The 21369-nt window shown below is 28.1% G+C and overlaps 1 protein-coding gene and 1 long non-coding RNA gene across 4 annotated transcripts in view; one reads left to right on the forward strand and one right to left on the reverse strand.

Annotated features, from left to right (window-relative positions):
- The window catches only part of Corin (corin serine peptidase), a 224334-nt gene extending 219693 nt beyond the window's left edge, over positions 1–4641 (forward strand). Inside the window, exons 15-19 of the mRNA XM_067047823.1 lie at positions 576–756; positions 1521–1680; positions 1756–1879; positions 2569–2717; positions 4051–4641. Coding sequence (XP_066903924.1) covers positions 576–756; positions 1521–1680; positions 1756–1879; positions 2569–2717; positions 4051–4227 — 791 coding nt within the window. The 3' untranslated portion in view covers positions 4228–4641. The remainder of the gene's footprint in view (positions 1–575; positions 757–1520; positions 1681–1755; positions 1880–2568; positions 2718–4050) is intronic.
- Positions 1–21369, reverse strand: part of LOC106677896 (uncharacterized) — a 66491-nt gene that overhangs the window by 32897 nt on the left and 12225 nt on the right. For all 3 annotated transcript variants that reach the window (XR_001342658.3, XR_010843562.1, XR_001342657.3), the window contains 2 exons: positions 19453–19624; positions 606–776 (listed from right to left, as the gene is read on the reverse strand). This is a non-coding gene — a long non-coding RNA (uncharacterized lncRNA). The remainder of the gene's footprint in view (positions 1–605; positions 777–19452; positions 19625–21369) is intronic.

Here is a 21369-nt window from a genome sequence, read left to right on the forward strand (position 1 = left end):
CTGTTGAACTGATCAATCTCCTCTGATCAAGAGATATAAAAAAAAATAATTTTCATGATACCAATGTGTTGTCTCCGGCTATTAGAGTGTGTACTGAGCATGACACCAATGTTTTGTCTACAGAAACTAACGTTTGGTTTCAAGTGACAAGAGGTTGGTGTCACTGGACATGAAAATGTTATTTTAATGTAAACAGACAAAATCATATTTCCCTTGGGTTTCAATTTAAGAGGTTTCACAGTAAATAAATGGTTACCTAATTTATTTTGCCTTTAGTTCAGTCCTACACCAATTATTCCTGTGATAGAATACCTACAAGAATTTCCTGAATCTATCCTCCTAATGACGCTGTTAACAATCATTAATTATCTGAACTTCACTATTAGAAGTTACTATGGCCCTCCTGAGTCGGTAAATTATAAAATGATGATACATTAAAATTATCAATAATCAATTTTTTAACATTTATTGTTTGTCATTAATTAACTTATTTAATCAAGAAAACTACTTAAATAGCTATTCTACTTAAATTTATGTCTAAAGCCTATTAACAAATAATATGATTTTGATTACAGTATGCGGCCAAAGAAGAGTGGTCTACCAACCTTCAAAGAGGATCATAGGTGGAGTGCGATCGACACCAGGAGATTGGCCATTCCTTGCAGCTCTTTTGGGCGGGCCTGAGCAGGTCTTCTACTGTGCTGGGGTTCTTATATCAGACCAATGGGTTCTTACTGCTTCTCATTGCGTTGGAAAGTGAGTACTAAGCAGACCTACTGTGATATCAAATAAAATCATCAATCAAGAAAATTTATAATAAGTATATTTATAAATATTATCATCTGCTTACTAGTCTTATTATCAGGCTATATCAATTTAAACACAAGTTTTAATCAATTTGTATCTGAATCAAACATTTTTATTATCCTAAAATATGGCATTATAATGTACAAGTTGAGACAATTTCCTTTATATTTTCAGTTATATTTTTATTCTTATTCAGTAAAATTTTAATATTTAATGTTTACTAGACTTTATATCAATTTTTAGTTAGAATAATGCTGCCAAATCATGTTCAAACAATAATTAGGCTTGTGAGGAAGGCACTGTGATTGAAATAACTTTTGCTTGTTCACTAGCCAAGACAATTTTGTTAGGGGTCTTTCGTTCTTACCACCCGAAGCATATTAAAAATCAAAATCAAATTATTTCAGTTCAAACAGCATTTAGAATATAATTGATCATTATGTACTTAACAGGTTAAAATAATATTTAACTTTAATCATGCATTCTACTAAATTATATAAAATGATTTACTAAGAAAAATTATTATGATTAAGTTTATTACTTTCATACAGTTATACTCCAGAGGATTTTAATTAGTTATAATGATGAATTTTATAATTAAATATTATATAAGGAAATATTATAACTTATACAGATTACTCATAGGTCATAAGTTTTTAAAAATACTGTAAAGAATACATGAAGTTTAAACTATTGTATTAATTGTTTTTAAGTTTTAGCCATGGTGATACCAGCGGATGGACAATACAATTAGGAATAACCCGAAGGCATGCTCACTCTTACTTTGGACAGAAGGCAAAAGTGAAACGTGTAGTACCACATCCAATGTATAACATAGGGATTGCTCATGACAATGATGTCGCTTTATTCCAGGTAAAGAAAATTTTATAAATTATTACAGTAATATTTCTTAGAGGAGTATCTTAAATAATTTATTTGTTCATTTAGCTTCAGCAGAAGGTTACGTTTCATGAACATCTTGTACCCGTGTGCTTACCTGAAGAGGGATATATACTGAAGCCTGATACATTGTGTACTGTTGTTGGGTGGGGGAAACGGGAAGATTCTGACAGTAAGTAGTGAAAATTATGTACTAAAATTGTACTTTTTTAATTAATTTTTTGAATAATATTAAAATAACAAATCAATCTATATCCCATAAGCTTTAGAGGACAGCATGTAACATAAGTCCTCTTTAGACAGACTTTCTTATCGTAAATTGAAAACATTTACTTATTGTGAGAACAGTTTTATATCATTAACACAATAAGTTTGTATTATACTTTAACTTCTGACCGTCTCACCTATCCCTATATCTCTGTTAGACAGACTTGTGAATTTGAAAACATTTTCAGTATTATAGTGAGGGTGGAGCAGTAGATGTGCCTGGTTCTTGACTTCACCGATTAAATATTGTTGGAAGACAATGGGGTCACCACTGTGCTTCAGCCACTTGACAATAGTCATGTGTTCACTTTTTTAAAGGTTCAATGGCCCCAATATGTATTTAACAAGGTTTCATTTTGATGAAACCCATTACTTTTCTGCCAATAAACAATTTATTACACCAGATTAGCATTTGAAATAGATTTTATCAGGAAAAGAAATTTGGTGAGCTAGGCCTCACCATGATATTCTCTGATTTTTATGAAACATTAATACAATATTAATTCAATCATAAACAATTGAACATCCTGAAATAAATATTTAATGTAAAGGTTTTTGAGAAACATTATAAACTCATTAAAAAATTGTTTTCAGTGTCAGAATATGAAGCTACAGTAAATGAAGTTCAGGTTCCTGTTCTGAACAGATCTTTATGCAACAAATGGCTTGAACCACGTGATCTAAATGTGACACAAGGAATGATTTGTGCTGGCTACAAAGAAGGAGGCAAAGATGCTTGCCAGGTAAAGTTACTTCTTCTATTATCTCAAATCAAAATCTCTATCATATTTTTTTATTTTCGATATATAAAAAAATCCTTGGTTCTAGCCTTGTCATAAATTTAAAGCTTACATATATATGCAAGTTTTAATATTACCAATTTAGCAGTTATTTCAGTTTTTATCACTATGACAAAAAATATTTTAACCCGAGAGAGATGTACTCTGTGAGTATTTTTCTCATATTGGGAAATAAACTCCCATATTTTCCAAAACTATTTCATCTATTTTTTTAATACTTTTGTCTACATTCTTTTAACCCTTTGATGTTGTTATTGTCTCTTGATTATGTTACTTCCTCTTTTACCTCCACTTCTATACTCGATTAATTTTTGCTTTGGGCTCCTCATAATAGCAAGACTGAGAATTTCTCTTACCCCAATACACTCCTCGCTCAGTTGGATATATCCTGTATTTCTTATTTTAAATCATGAGCCGAGGTAACAAGATCTTAGATCTTTTATGAAATCTGGATTCTTCAGCTCCTGATGGAAGAGCTACAATTTACAATTTCAATTTTAAATTTCACTGAAAGTAATCTTAAAGATTTTTGTCATCATCATATCCAAATATGTAAAAAATAGTATAAATTGTCTACCATGAGATAAATGCGCATGGGATACCTCTTAGGAGACAAAAAGTAGGACACTCCTGCCAAGTTAAAATATTATGTTGGTGGTTCTCAAACTTTTATTTCATACAAATTTTTTCCTTTTTAAATTTTTAATATATAAATCATGAGTGATATGCACCTTCCTTGAGATGTTTTTATTAATATAAACATGATTTTTTTCTCCCTCTTTTTTTTGTATTAAATATAAAATTCACTAAATTTTTGGAGTACTACTCTAGTTATCTTGTAAAAACATTTTTTCCTATAATACTGATACTAATTGCTCCCTGTGTCCATATCCATACTCCAATTCCATATTCCAAATAGAAGAGAACTACTTAGCAGACTATCTATCTTTGTCACTGTTTGTTAATTGACTCTCTGCTATTTTAAGATTTTTTTTTTAATTTACAATCTAAAAATCTGTGGATTTGGACACAGAGAGTGACTGTCATATAAGATATAAGACTGAGAAATGTCAATGAATTTTGTATGTATATAATAAAAAAAAAATAGATTTAATGTTAGTAAAAAAATCTTGTGGTTAGTGGATATCACTCAAGATTAATATTAAAAAGTTTAACTTTTCCAGTGTAGGGGTGTGGTCAATAATATAAGTGTTTAACTGTATAGTATGGGTTTCTATATATACTTAACCCCCTTAAACTTTATTTTTGTTCACAGGGAGATTCTGGAGGACCACTACTTTGCCGCACAAATAAGAATGTTGATAGATGGTTTGTAGGGGGGATAGTATCCTGGGGAATCAAGTGTGCTCACCCTCGGCTTCCAGGTGTCTATGCCTATGTTCCACATTACGTACCATGGATTAAGGAGCAGATAGCACGCTATTCTGACTGAGAGGTAAAGGAAGAGATAAAGGGTAATCCCCTTTTCAATCCTATATTTTGGTTCTCGAAGCTCCTTTCTCAGCTATTGCTACTCAAGTCTCTAAATTATTCGCACACTATTGATTGATTCTTCGAAATGAGACCGATGGATATCAGAAATCAATTTTAAAGAATCAATAGTGCTTGTCGGCCTCTATGTTCAAATTCATTGATGTGATTATTCTTCTTACTGCAACATATTCTAAATAGAGGGTATTTTTACAACTGAGGAGATCGGCAGGCGTTAGCTAAAACCTGAAATGTTTTCTAAAATAAATTCATATTCATTGTATGTCACTACTAAACTATATTGCCAGAATATTGAGATAAATGAACACTATTTTCTTAATGTATTTAGATATGTAATAGATTTTATAAACATATATCGATTTTTGACAATATATATTATTTAACCAAAATTTTTACAAATGCTTATGTTAATTATTTAAAACTATATTTAACAATATTCAAATAGACAATAACTAATAACAAATCCAAATTTAATTGTAATGCCAACAAATTTTTTTTAGGCATCAAGATAAATTTATAATATTAACTTGAGTAAACCAGGTAATAGTTATCAATAATATAAATGCTTGATTTTTTATTGAGAAACATAAAATCTCTATATATATTAATATTAATATAAAACAATATTAATATTGTACTTAATAAAATTATCTTAGTGGAATATGAATTTAAAAGGGCTTTGTTAAGAGCATTCATGGTTACTTTGAAATTCATTTGTGTGGAAAAATAAAATGTTTCTAAGAATAATGATAACCAGAAAAACATGATGCCTTATTGAGATATGTTGTATCATCCATAATGAGAAATAAATGAATTCACAGGCTAACTGAACTAATATAATAATAATGTATGAAAAAGTGCCATTATTTTAATACATTTTTAGGTTTAATAATTTTTTAATTTCAGAGTTTAAATAATCTTAAAAATATATATTATTTTACATTCTCCATCACCATGTACCATTGGTTTCCAACCTACAGAAGTCTGCTTACCACAAAGTCAGAAACTGAAGCATGCATAGCCCATCCCCACTCCCAACTTGGAGTAAAGGAGATACCCCTCAGAAAATATTTGAAAATTATTAAAAATGCAGATTGAGCGACTTTTTTTTCTTAAAATTAAATTTTAAAAATCTTCCAGTTGACATTCAAATGCCAGAAAATATGATCAATAAAATAATTCTAACAATAAATTGTGCCAAAAATATGTGTTAAGCAGACCCTCCCACAACCCAAACCTAGTCTCTCAATGCCCACCTATGGTCAGCAGGCCGCCGGGTCAAGAACCACTGCTATGTACATCTCATGATCAGAATATTTTTTTCTCTCTGATTAAAATTTCTTTCAATACAACATTCAACCAGTTGTTCAATTTAATATTAATTTTCTTGATATGTCTTATGTTACAATGGATTAACTTTTTTTGTACTAATTATAATGTTGGAATTAGCTTTATATCAACTAAGTCAGTGATATTTTTTTTTTGATTCATTCAAATGAAATTTACTAAATAATCAAAAAGGCTAATTTATTTGAATACCAGAACTTATTTTTTTCTAAGAATCTAATAGTGCTATTACTGATACTTCAAATTCTAAGTATATTATGGATCTTATAATTAAATGGGTTAAAAAATAATAATATTAAATATCAGGTGCTCTAATTCATAGCTAAAATATAATTTAATTTTATGTTTCAATATTATACCTTATTTAATATTTTAAAATAAATTAAACTAGATTTCCTGAGAGCCATTCCATGATAATTACTAAATTAATGTTATCAATCTGGTTATCATTAAACAAAGAACATTGACTACTTATTTTTTTTACACTTTCAAAAAAATTATATTAACGTAATATAACTTAGCCCTTTATAGCTAGAATGGACAGTAAGAATAATTTTATTCATTAAAATGAAGGGATGCAGTAGTTTTTAAGTCAATAATCTCACGATTCTTCCAAATAGGACAATAAAAAAAAAATACATATGACAATATAATCCCATATAATATGTACTTTAAATAGATGACAATACATGTTTATGACAATATTCTCTATCTATAAATGTGTCTGTCTTTAACTCGATATATTTCGGTTAACAATATTGTACAATAATTAAATGTAGAGATAGTTATAAATTAAATAAATGTTAAGATAGGGCTTTTAGGATCCCATTCCTAAAAGATACTGCAAATGACAATAAAAATTTGTTTATTAATTGTAAGATTTTAGCATTTTGTAAAGATTCTTTTCTCTAACAACAAACTATTTTCTAAATGTTTAAAAATAGTTAAGAGATCAGAACCTTTACAAATTTGATGTTTCTTATTTAATTAGCAGAGTGTAAGTTACAAGTTTCTAGATTAATTTTTAAAGGCCTAAAATTCATTGATTACTATGAATAATGCTACTTAACTGTACTATATTAAACCACATTCCCCACCAAACTTCTTAAATCATTTAAATTTTACATAATTGATTAAGTTCACATCTTCAACATTTAGTACAAAAACAAAAGACATTTTCACTAATAATGGAAAAATAATTCTCATAAAAATTATTTGATAAATGGAACAGGGTAAAGATGAAAGACAACTTGTTTTATTAGCTTTGGGACAATTAATAAAAACATTTTGTTTCAGATCTTTTATTTATTTTTTTTGTTATATTCAGGTATAAATTAAATGAATATCTAGGAGCTTGAAAAATGTTGTTAGGGCTTCAAAATATAAAACCCTATAATCATCAGGGAATGAGACAATGTTTTTTTTGTTTTTTTAACTCACATTTTGAATGCTGTCTTTAGAACAATGTTATAAATATAAAAATAAGATACTTTTTTTTTTTACATATCCATAAATTTTGAAAATTTTAATTGCTTTCTATATCTGGTTTTATTTTATAATTGTCAATGGAGACAATATTTTCATATAAAATATAGCTGATAACTACAGAGGAAAGTAGTGTTTGAAGCAATAGCTTCAGGTAGTTTTGAAATTTCCATCATTATACTTGTTTAAATAAGTTTAGAGAAAATTTATAGATTATAAATAGAATTCAAAGTATTAGTAATTAGATTGTTTCAGTAAAAATTAACAACCTTAGTGCTGGTAGATCAAACTTGGCTCATTACAAGCTTTAGGCTGTTGTTTCTTTTACTCTATTCACAGCCATAAAACAAATTAGAAATTTGTATTTTATTGTATTAAAGAACAAAAAATAACTATATAAGAATGAACAAATAATGAAATATATTTTTCTACTTCCATTAGTAGTTCTGCGACTTTAAGAAAAATCAAATTAATTTCTTTGCTAAAAAGGAGCATTTATTACGTATATAAATATTTTTACCACGTCCTGAATAATATTGTAAACCACTGAGGTGTTAGATAATCTCAATATCTGTTTTTTTAAAACAATTTTTCAAAGTTATAAGTAAAGTTTTTAAATATCAATGATAGTTTTAATGAGAAAAAAAATCTTGTTATAAACGATTGATAAACAGGCTCTCAAAAAAATTATTAATATTATATATTAATCAAGGTTTCAGTAAATGTACTTTATTAAGTTTTTTATTTCTTATTTAAAGCCAGTGTCTCGCTGATTAACATTGAAAACTACAAAATACAATACCTTTATAAGTCTAAATAAAATAACTTAAATTATTAACTTTTTCCTATTTTTTTTTTTTTTTTTTTTTTTTTTTTTTTTTTTTTTTTTTTTTTTTTTTTTTTTATAATTGATTGAAACACAAACTACTAAATCACTTCAAATAAGATTAAATGGAATTATAAAATAGATGATAGATTATAATTGTAAATTTAATTGTCCCATTTTCTTGGGTTTGTGTTATTTTCCAAAGGTATTAACACTACGTTAATAAAGTAAAAATGGTAATTACAACTATTTCCCATTTTGTAATTACTCAGAGAAATATATGAATGAATTCATCAGTACCATTGTTCCTTTATAAATTTAAGAAATTCACACATGTTTTACTTATTGTTACTTTTAATTCAATTGTTAATTATTATGATTAGTTTCTCCACAACATATCTTACTTTACCTAGACATATCTCACTTTCATATCAGTTACTTCTTGAGTAATTGACACTCTGCTGCTTGTATGAAAATGTAGACAATAATTCTCAATGTATCTTCCATTCCGACAATATATAGAATATAGATATATTGTATTTATAGCTGGTAAGGATATAGTAAGAAACCTTTAAAAGCTAATTATATACATAAAAATTACTTTATAAAATGAATAGGTTTAGTGTTTTTGGCACTGTTGCTCATTACAGGCCTCGCGGCCAATGGATTAAGTGCCAAAAACAACAGTAGATTACATGCAGGCTGTAATTTATAATAAGGGTATTCCAGAGAAGTCTCTTCCTTAATGAGTGAAAATATTTTCATAACTTTTTTACTGAAACATTTAAGTATCTATGAAATAAAAAAAATTTCTAACAGATGAGGTTTGGTCATGGAACGTGTTGCTCACTTAATGAAGTATATCCTTTATTCAGTACTAGTCTCAAATCATTTCATATTAAAATTAAATGCCAGGTTCCTATAATGATAAACCGAAAGATAATCCTTTTTGAATCATCTACTGAAAAACAATGGGCAGATTATCAATTAATTCAATTGCACTAAAAGACCGCATCTCCCCTCATAAATTCTTCACAGGGTAGTATCTTTCATCATAAACCTTGAGATTCTTTGGTTATTACTCTATTCGGTAGGAAGAAATATGTATTTAAAAAATTATCATTCTTGCAAAAGTTATAAAAATGGTGGCATTATACTGTAGGGGTATTCCAGGGGGTTTCCAGGGGTAGACCATCCAAAATATAGGCTGGATGAATGGATAACTACAATGAGGTTGGCAAAATAAAAATTTAAAGTATAATTTTAACAATAATTGAGACAATGAAAATATTGTGTATAAATATAATATTAATTTGTCATTCCATCAAATCTTAAGTTACTAAGAGCTAAATGGACCTAAATATGAAATAAAGAACATCATACTTTTTTTTTTTTAAATTGTGTTTTATTTATTATTTTTGATAATTTTTATTTTTCAACAAGGAACCTTGGGATTTTTGTGTCAAATAAAAAGTCTTGATTTCGCTTATAAACCAAAAATTCATCAAAATATTGGTTGGTTTCTTATTGCATATTTGGAATCATTTTCTTTTACAAAGCAGTGAAGAGTATATTATTTACAACTAATTTTTACCATGATAATTTTCCTTAATTTAAGCTTAAAGCTATAATTTTTTCTGGGGTTTTTCATGTTTTGTTTTTTTGAGATGGGGTAGATAAGGGACTAGGGCAAACTTTGCCCATTCCTCCTCTACAACTCGGTGATATGATAAATATATATATATATATATATCAATCACTTAATGAATCTTCTTGGTAGAATGAAAAATGAAGAAAAAAAAATGTTGATTATTAATACATTAATAAACTAATTTTGTTGAAAGAAGTCAATTTGTAAATTTAATTATTTATTTTTTTAGAACAAAAGTAAAAACTATTGTGAAAAGTTATTAATCAAAATATGTTATTTAAAAAATATTCAGTATTTTTATCTATCTGTTTTAAGTAAACCTTATTCATTTTTTTATGCTTAGTATGAATTGTAAATCTGAATTATAACATGAAATAAATGAAAGCATATAAGGCTTAGCTATTTGCACTGACTTAAAAAATGTTCCTTTCTTTCATTTAATTATCAACAAATTAATTACACATTTTTTATATTAATGCCTTCTTCAAAATTCAACCAGTACCTGAATAGGATATAATGAAAAATAATTCCGACACTCAAGGAATTTTAACAAGCTCCATGTCATGAATATTAAATCTTATGTTGTAAAAATAAATTAATATTTTTATAGTAAGATTGTATTTGTAAATCTTAATCAATTTATATTTTTCCAATAGATGCATCTTAAACATATTGTTTTGAAACAGGGTTGGCCAACCGCTAGCACGTCTTATAAGCAAAAGTAAAACATGAAGTGTTGAAGTAAACATTAGATTTATATAATACTATATGGATTCTATCTGAATGGAAAATTGTTGGCCCTGTTCCTAAATTCAGCTAGAGCAGAAAATTAATTTTATATTTTATCAACATCAGAATAATTTGAGGTATCAGAAACCCCAAAGTGTGGTGTTCTGAGATTTTCTATCTTTTCAATTTATTTTTGAATTAATAAAATAGAAGTTAAATGTATATTTAAAGTTCTTGTGAACCGACCGAGCTACACATTTATGAAACCTTTATCAGACCACTGACATATGGGTCGGAATGTTTAACAATATCGAGAACAAAAAAAGAAACTCTCCTTTAATTTGAGCGTTGTGTTGTTTAAGAACAATATTTAGTGCAATACTCATTATTAACTAGGAATGATGAATGAGGCAAACAATGAGCTACAGAAGTCCATATGCTGGTATAGCGAGGTCGATAAAGATTGGCAGATTAAGATGGGCTGGAAACATCTGATGTTTTCCTGGATAGTATATGTTGAGAAAGCTATTCGAAGAGTGGATCTACAAAACAAGATGGATAAATAGGTCGGGAATGTAAGCAAAGACCTATACTATCCTCCATGCCCATAACTGGAAGGCAACAGCACTTCTCAGAGAATGCTGACAGTTGAAGTTACATGAGCCCTGGCTCTACACAAGCCATAGTACCACCAAAGGAGAAGAAAATTTTTGTGGGTTTCATTAAATTTTTAATTCCATATTTGGTTTATCTAATTTACCTATTTGGTGAAAACATATCATATTTGCATGTTTTATTGATAAAGTTAAATTAATATTTATTTTACCATTATTTAACTGGGCATCTAGTTGCATAAGATTATCTCTCATGTTCAGAGAAAAGATTTTAGAACTTGATAAGAATGAAGGTTATGTGAGCTTCACTTTTTCTAACTATTGAGAGTGGATAAAAGAACCTGTTCTCTATTTTCCATAAACTCTAGTTGGTAAGTTTCATCCCAACCTGGATTACTATGAATACTTGCTGTTAAAAAAAAGAATATCAGTTGGAAATTCATCTATTTATTCATTTTTCCATTTGGAACTTCCTGGATTTTTAAAATTATTATTGTATAGATCAGGGTTGGACAGGAATGGATACATGAGTAATTTAATTACATCTTTAATTGAACTGTGATTTAACTAAGATAACTAACTGTTAAATAGTCCAAAACATCAAAAATTAGTAGATTTGAAAAACAATTACAATTACTGTAATTGTGTAAAAGAAATAACAATTACTGTAATTGTGTAAAAGAAATATCAATTACTGTAATTGTGTAAAAGAAATAACAATTACTGTTATTGTGTAAAAGAAATAACAATTACTGTAATAGTAATAGCAATTACCATTACTTCTTGATGCTAAATAATTTCAATTACAATTACTTTTTGACCCTTAATAGTTGCAATAAAATTACATGTAATATAACTCATATTTGAATTCAGTTTATTTGAACATATTTCTTTTGAACAGAAATCCTAAAAGTTAATATTTTACACACAATAAAAAAATGAATTTGATATTTATTTACATCATCTTGGAAAATATACAAATAAACCTCAATACGTTGTTAAATCTACATACCAGTGCACAATCTTAAACTTTATATCATTTTCATATTTTGGAGCTACTGTAAAACAGATTTTCTCTGTTCTGGTATTAAATATTTGTAATTACAATTATTATGATTACTTGGAATAGTAGGAAAATATTACAATTACATAAGAATATAATTGGTGATTGCAATTACTTGTAATTGTACTTCTGTAATTCCAAATTACAGTAATTGTAATTAATTTTTCACCAACTCTGGTACAGATGAATAATATCCAAGATTAATTTTTTCCCTGTTGCTTATAATAAAATATATCATCACTATTAGAGTATAATTCTATCCTTTATCGGTACGTTTTGTGGAGGTTAAACAAATTTACTTTGGTTTAAAGAGCTCATTAGTAGAATAAGTGGGTACAAGGCAATTTTAACAAAAAAGTTGGATGGTAAACAAACTATGAATGGTTGGCCACCCTAAATACTTGAGTGATTTAGTGGAATGAGTTTTGATAGACAGAGGAAATATTTAAAATTAAAAATATCAATAGATTCTTAAAACACTGCTAAATTAAATTTAACTCAACCACCAGAGTAAAAAATGTTTTGAATGAATGAGAATTTTTTATCCGATATAGATTAGTTTGATCATATTTAGTATATCAATTCTCTGTAGTCTTCAATTATTAATAAAATAATATACCGTACAAATCTCTGTGACTTACAAAGGTAGTTTAACTTAGACAAGCGAAAACTATTTCATATTAGGTTAACCTGCTCAACATAAAGGATATTCTTCAATTATTTTATATATCGATGTTATAATAATCAAATCATCAATTATGAAATATTCGACTACTTTGGAATGGATTAACAATATTTTTTCATGAAATGTCTGCTATCATTCGGTTATTTATGAAGATATAAAAAAAATATAATAAAAAACTGGATTGAATTCCAGATTCCATTACTATCCTAAATGTAGAATTAATCAGTGTTGTATGTGATGTCCTAATATGGTATCATAGAATGAAAAACGCACAAAATCCAAGTTAAATTTAGAAAAGTAGGTAGTACTAGATATCTTCGAATTTCAGTTTCAGTGTTGTAACATTAGTGATTGTGTATATATGTATCTAGTTTGTTGAAACTATATTAGAAGTGTGGAAAAAAATTATTCTAATTTGAACTTGTTTTAAAATAAATGATTAATTATAAAGATAACTATTAGTTTTTGTTTAATTCAAATGATTCATTATTATATCATTTTCTTTTAAAAAAAGAAAAAAAAAACTGAATAAAGAAATTCAGATGACAAATTTAAGTGCAATGTAGATTTTATTTTTTAAGAGAATTATTAATAGCTCTAAATAAGCAAGCTATATTTTTATGTCAAACAGACAAAAAGAATTTATATATTGTTATTTTGTATATATCTATAACGTATATGTTTAAGATACTAATATTTCTTGTTGACAAAGTTTATGTGACTTTACGTATGGGTACCATACTACAGCCCGGGCTCAGAGATAATTATAGATAATATGCATAAAGCTTCTTTTCATGTCATAGAGATACATTTATTTATTTTCTTGTATATTAGATTGTTGTATTAATTTTCAAATGGTCTTATCTGTACGCCATTAGTAGGCTACAGAGATACTTCTAATGTCAATTATTATTTTTGTTTCTAAAATTTCATTTCAAATCTTTACTTAATCAAATTATATGGTCATTTACAAACAATTTTTACATCATAAATACTGTTGAAATATTTGTTATATTTGGAAAATGATATAAAAATATAACAATGTCGTAGAATATAACAATTAGTTCGAAGGAAGTATAATACAATCATAGCTTTATATAAAATGAGGACCATATCTCATATTAACAGTATAATTAAATATTATAAGCTATGGCTGCTGGGTTGTTTTTTTAAGTATTCATGCAATAAAAATAATGTTGATCAAAATTCGAGATTTAAATTTTCTTTAATAAACAAGAAAGGTGACTTAAAATTTCTTTACCTAAATGTTATTTATCACATAATTAAAAAAAAAAAATGCTATTCCAATGCAGATTTCAAAAATTTTTGTTGCATAATTTTATGATATTAGAGCATAAAAATCTGTTTTCTGGTCACTACGATGGTATTCAAAATATTAGTATTCAAACTATGATGAATACAGTTCCAAAAGGATATTGCCAGCAGCTATATTTACCAAAAAAATATGAAAATATAATACTGTTATAATAATTTATTTATTATTGTTGTTTTAATTGAAATAATTTAATAAATGTTGTTTGTTTTTATATTGAATATAATTAATTATAGATAATGCTTATATATCTGTGTTATATGTAAATTTTAATAGATGTTGGTAATAGTTGTAAGATTCTGTGTGGTAAATAAGAGTAACTTGTGTCATTTCTTTTATAATGTGTACTGTTCCACTTCAGATAGATTTATTGTTAATTTTTAAAACAGATATAAATTTCAAAAATTACTTTTCTGTTTTATAATGAATTTATTAGTATATGGTAATATTGTGATCTGAATATCAAATTATAAAAAAAAAATGACACCTGATGTCAACCTTGTGCAGCCTCAATAATTTGCTTTATATAAAAATAATCGTTGTTTTATCCGACTAATATATATATTTTTTTTTACTTATTAAATCAATATGTGATTTAATGTTGTTTTATTATAAAATAAATGATCATATTATCAAAGATAAAAGAATCATTCTTAATTTTACTTTAATTACAATATTAACATTTGACTTTTCAACTGTTAATAAATTACCAATATTTTTTTATATTGTTTGAAAATTCATCACACTATAAAAAATACAGAAATATTATGTTGATCATTATAATGCCTGTCACCTTTCTTTAGATATATATTTAATTAAAAATTTGTATTATGAAAGAAAAAGATTTAGTAACGAACTACTATTATTATTATAAAAACAATGTCCTCTGGTATAAAATATTGTGTTTTAACGTGATAGTAGCTATTAGGAATAATGGCATATTTTCATGTGTAATAGAGATATTTATTTTGATTTGACATGCCTACTTGATATAGTAAAGGGAACGTTTAGAATCATACCGCACCAGCGACAATATTTTCTATGGCAATCTGTTAGGTTTGATTACAGCTAGGTAATATTGAGCTTTATTGGAAGGCTGTTGTTGGATTTGTGAAACTATAACAGTGCTTCCTTCTTGTTTGAATTTGTTCTGTCCATTGTAAAAACGACACAGAACAAAAATATGCCAAGTAGGGTGTTTTATGTGTACTTGCAATAGTCGTCTAATGTGTGCTTATAGCGTATGTTAAATCTAATGTTGTGCTTCAGCTTTACTATGTGATAAATATAGATGATATATTTATATAATTGTAGTTAAATGTTATTTTCAAAGTTGTGATTATGTGCATAACTGTTTGATGTGCATATTATTATTTTAATTTTGTATTCCATGTCACCTACTTTGGTTTAACTAATTAAAAGTGTATAGCTTTATTTCTTAATCTGCCTTATTTATTTTTTCACATTCTTCTAACCCATTTAAATGCATATGAATAATTACCATATAAATTAATTGACATTCTCTTATTTTGTTTTATATTTTTGCCTTGACAACTCCCTTCCCTGCCATTTCCTTTTCTTATTTCACAGCTGGCTGAAAACTTAAGGTGAGAATTTTCCTTTTTTTTTTCTTCCCAATATTTATTCATCTTTACAATTGATTCATCAACCCACCTTACACTACATTTCCTTCTTTTAGTGTTACTGCTTTCATAACTTATTTTATCTGTTATCACAACAGTTTTACATTTTCAATCTGATTATTAATTAACTTTATTTGTTATCAATATTTTTATTTCCTGCATTTCAACCTCTTTTAATTTACTTTCTCCACTTTCATAATTTTCTTCATCATAATTTATCATAATCATTATAATTTTACCATTTGTTGTACAAAATGTTTTGTATTTTGTTCATTCCTGATGATTACTTGGAACTTAGGCAGAAACATTATTTTATAATAAATATTTACTCAAACCAATCTTTTTACAACATCATCAGGTCCATCTAATTATTCAATTATATACAGTCTACTAATAAAATTCTGATAAGATTCAATTAATTACTTTTTAATTCTCAATGATTACAGATGCCAGTAGTGATTATTCAAAAATGTTGGTAAAAAGCCTAAATAATTAGTAATGCATCGGCTTATAAGCTGGATCTCCTCATTATGGTATTCATGGGCGACAGTGTGGTCAACACTATGATTCCACCATCTGATTCATATTTCAACCATTTATTATAGTTGGACTCAAGATGCATTTGTTGGTTCCTACCTGGACTGACCCTACTAAATACTGTTAAGAGAAAATTTAGTTCACAATCCCTTTTATTGCTCAGTATAAGAAGTAAAAAAACATACTTAGAACAATAAAGAAACACCATTTTTATTTATCTTTTTTTCTTTAAAATATTTATCTACTAAATCACCAGACATATTTTTGGTTTTAGATTAATATTTTAGAGCTACTGAACATCCAACTAAAGTGGAAAAAAACAACTGTTGCTAACAATTTTGAATGGAGCTTCTTTCACATTCTTGGTGTGAAACACAATTTTTTTTGTAATTTCATAGAGTTATTATTTTGTAGAAAATAGATGGAATACTATCTCTATCTACACATATTGTCACAGACTTTGGTGGATGAAACAATTTTTATGAAGGATCATTGATTGTTTAAAATGTCAGTTAATATATCTAGACTTGTCTAGGTATGTTTAAAATGTTTGCTACCAAAGTGGCTTTTCTGTTGGCATAATAGATTTTTCAATTAGCAGAGATAATCGAAGTACTTGATTTACCTGCTAGTGATAAGCTCTCAGTTGTTTGGGTGTTGTGTATATATAAATATGTCCCATAATATCACATGAGCTGATGGCCTCTTATCACAAAGATTGTTCGATTATGTCAGAGTATTAATAGTGGTTAATATGGTCTCTCAGAAGGCCTCATGTTCATTTATATTCTCGGTGTCACTAATATAAGAAGGAATGTAGCAATTAGATTTAGACCAGAATAGAAAATATAGAATAGATAACAAGGGTCGGGATAACGAAAAGGGCACCAGTTTCCTGACCAACTGGGTAAGAGCTCGAAGGGAACTAGTCCTCAAAACTTATGGGTGTAAGAAAAGGAAGGTTTAAGGAGGTTACATACATCCTAGAAGAACTCTGAAGGGACTCAAGAAGAACCTAACCTCTTGTCAGTAACAATTGACATCGAAAGTATTGAATTCATTTGGATCACTCAAGAGGTTTTTATAGCTTAGTTTTATTCATAAAAAATATATATAAATAATAATTTGATATTTACTGAGTTATCCAATTTTGTACCTAACAAATTTTTTTATTTATACAAGGCAATAACTATCTGGTCTTGGTCGAAATGTGGGAATGTGACACTTGAGCTTTGAATATCATCCAGGGGCACTGAGTGGATACTATTAGCTTTTCATAGAGCTTAGGACTATAAAGTCTAAATGGTTTTACTCATGCAATATATAAAATCTGTTTTAATTTATTTTTTGTTATTAAACATCCCTCATAAAGAAACATGGTACAGTGATAGACAGATCTGGAAAGGCAGGCACAGAAATATCTAACAGGATTAACAAGGCAAATGTAGTTTGCACAAAACTACCAGATTTGTAACCCTGTGGTAGAGAAGAGAGAAGTAGGTAAAAATGTCAAGCTACGCATCTTCAAGGCAGTATATCTACCCATACTTTTGTATGGAGAGGAAAGTTGGATATTAACAGACCAACAGGAGAGCCGAGCAGAATTACCATTGCTGAAATGAAATTTATGTGAAGGACGATTGGAAAAACAAGGAAGGACAGACTTTGCAATGAAAATGAAAGGATTTGTCAGGAACTGCAGATAGCCCAACTGAAAGAGGTCCTGGAAACTCGTCAGCTAAAGCGGTTCCGCCATATTATCAGGATGGACGACCACAGTGATCCTCTAATACCAAGGGAATGTGTCCTAGATGGCAGAAGGCCTAGGAGCCACACTAGGATGTCCTCGACTACATTAAGGGACTCTGTATGGCGAGGGGAAGGACCTCCGACAGGTGAGGAACCAAGCTAGAAATAGGGAAGAATGGAATTTTTGGCTGAAGACTCCTCTACGTTGACAGGGACTAAACAGGGAAGCTAACGAAGAAGAAATAAATTATTTAAATTTATTATAATTAAATCATTAGTATAAAATGAAGGTATACATCATCACATTAAAAGTATCCTACATATTATTTTGTTATTTTTATAAGCAACAATAATAATGGAAGAAATTAGATTGCACCAAAACTGACAAAATGTGTTTATTAATAGTGTGAATTCTGAGTTGCTCAACTATCATTAGTCACTTGAACTATGTCCAATCCATTTGCCTAGTTGTAGTTTCATAACCTCAAAAGGACACTCTTGAAATTAATGCTGTTGGAAACTGAGTAAAATATTAATGATGCTTTCACTAAAAAGTTAGACTTAAAAAAAAACTTAGACATTTTTGTCGTCAGATATATAGTATCCAATTGGTTAAAAGAAACAATTATCACATTTGTTCATGGTAGTAGACAGAAGAGATAAAGGTGCTGGCTCCTAAAGGAAAATATTTGAAATAGAATATTTCGGTATTTCAGCCATAACTTAAACCAATTTTAGCATTTCTTCAGCTTTCTAAATTTATTATGAATGTTTAAAGTATGTAATATTTAAGAAAATGGTTGAGATTTAAATTCGCTTTGTTAAAATCAACTGATGTGTCCATCGTTAAAAGCAGCTGTTGAAATGTTTTCCTAAATTTTTAAGTTTTGTTTTGCTTAATATAATCTATCTCTCCAAGACAAGTGCATAAATTATAAAACGAATATGAAAGATTAGTTTAATCCATTGCAAATGTAGTAAACTATAGATAAAATATATATTTTTTTATTATAAGAAAATATGTATCTGGCAACACTGGGAGGAGGTTACACAAATGATTTAATTATACTTTAATTTTTATGGTGTGTATGAAAGTTAATTAAATTAGTATATTAAAGGTGATTAAAAAAACTAATACTTTATCTATAGGTTACTACAGATAATGACTAGCATAAGAATTAAAATTTTTTGTAGCAGGATGTCCCTTTACCAACCCCAGGTAAAAGGAAAATTAATTAAGTGCTGAGCATACATTAATTCGGTAAAAAAACAATTGAATTTGTAACTGTAATTAAAGCTGAAAAAAGTCTTTAAAAAGTACTCTTGTATAAAACTAGATGTTTAAATAAATTTTTATTTATGTGAAACTATGTTAAATAGGTCTACTAAATTTAACTTTATCATTATTAACAAATGATAATACCTTTGCATTATATTATGTAATTAAATGTTAATAATGCGTATCATTAATTATAATTAGTTTTTATTACATATTAATTTTTACCTTTTAATTTAACACTCCCCAATTGAACTGCCCCTCTAGCTTAAACAGCGATATCTCAGAACCTACTAAAACGGATGAGCGGTGTTCTATTGTATTTTATTTTTTTCGAGTCAGAGTTTCAGGGAGATTAAGATTAACCTGGAAGGACAGGTATTTCTCTTGCTTGAGTTCACTGAAAAAAACAAATCAGTTACATTAAAAATATTATGAAAGCTTACTTCATTACTAATTAATAAAATATTGTAAATGCTACTTGTATAAGAGGTCAGATGGCAAAGTATTATGAGTAACTTTTTCCTAAAGGAAGGGGTTTTCACGATTCGGAATCTCCTTCGTTCATCTTTTTTTATTTATTTATTGAAATTTACAACTGTATAAAAAAAAAATTTCTTCCAAGCCCCTTTGGTTCGTGAGAATGAAGTCATGATAGAAACGGGTTCAAGGTAGCCTCTTTTTCTGCATTTGGGTAATGCATTTTAAGAGAGGGCTGAGGAGATTTGATTATTTGGGAACGGTAGTCTGTATTTTGTGTCAGTCTGTTGGAGATGGGGCTCACCAGGTATGTTGATTCAAATAATTTAGTTACTTGTACTCAGTCTAGTCTGAGTCTGTTTGTGTCTGTCTGCTACCTTTGTGGCCGTCCTGTCGGCGTCAGTGTCCTAAATAATGGGTTAAAAAAAATATACTATAAGTAAGCATGACAAATGTTTCAGAACACATGATAATCTTGAGAAGAAACCAACCAATGGTGGTACGTCAATCATAACTTTAAATTAAAAAATCCCGTGGCCATCTTTTCTTCAGACATTTCGGAGCGTTATTAGGGATTGTTAAGGATGAGAGATTAAGAACTAACTCGGTTTGGGTGTGTAAGCATTTATATCTATTTCATGCCAAATCTGCAACGAGTGGGATATTGAGGTCTTTAGGATGAGTTTATTTGTGACCTAATAAGCAGCATAAAGGATTATGGATTATAAGGATTGGATGCGAGAGGAATTTGATGTTTGTTGGAACTCTAAAGCTCAATTCCGTATGTTCAAATAGGTCTGATTATGATAGTATATAAGATTTTTTGTAGTTTAGAGCGTTTGTCAAGGTTAAGTGTTGCAGTAACCAGAATCAAAGAGCAGTTTCTTGTCGTTTCAATCTAATATGGGGATTCCAAGTAAGACCTTTGTCAAGACCGAGTTCAAAATAGCGAATCTGTTCAATAGGGTTTCGTGGAATATTAATACAAGATTTAGTAGGGAAAGAGATTAGAGGTTTATCTTAAGATAGCACATTTTTTTTAGTTTTTTCATCAAATTTATGAGAAAAAAAAACAATGCGAAATTGCATTAGGTAAATCAATCCACAGAATCTTAAGCTGACATTTTTTTCTTATAAATTTCCAATATTGAAAAGATATAGAAGTGACTTATAACATTTTGTGATCCAACAGATATAATAAGTGGATCAAATTAAGTTATAATGACAATTTATAAACTGTAATTTATTTGACTAATACGTTATTCGAGTATACAGTAAGATGGTAGTTTAAAACTTCACCCTGAGTTGTGTTGGGTGGAAAAACAATTTATGAAAGAAAATTAATAATGAAGGAAGGGGGAGCTCTAGAGAAACAGTAAATTGCTCGTGACAGCGCTTCTCAACCAGAGAAATATAATTTAATAAATTTCCCTGGAGAATCCAAAGAACCAAAGCCTGGTCATCTTCATTGCCAGTTACGTTTATGTATTTATTTCTATAGACATTTTTATAGTAATATTGTGATTATTTGTATTAGTTATCTATGAAAATTTTGAATAAAATAATTTTGTTTAAAGAGAAATAATTTTGTCTGTGGTTTTTAATGGATATTTGACTTATTAGATATAAATGTTTTGACCTGGGCAGAATAGCCTGTATGAAGTT

Source organism: Halyomorpha halys, unplaced genomic scaffold (genome assembly GCF_000696795.3).
Source record: "Halyomorpha halys isolate HHAL.00 unplaced genomic scaffold, Hhal_1.1 Scaffold111.1, whole genome shotgun sequence".
In the NCBI taxonomy this organism is placed as follows: domain Eukaryota; kingdom Metazoa; phylum Arthropoda; class Insecta; order Hemiptera; family Pentatomidae; genus Halyomorpha; species Halyomorpha halys.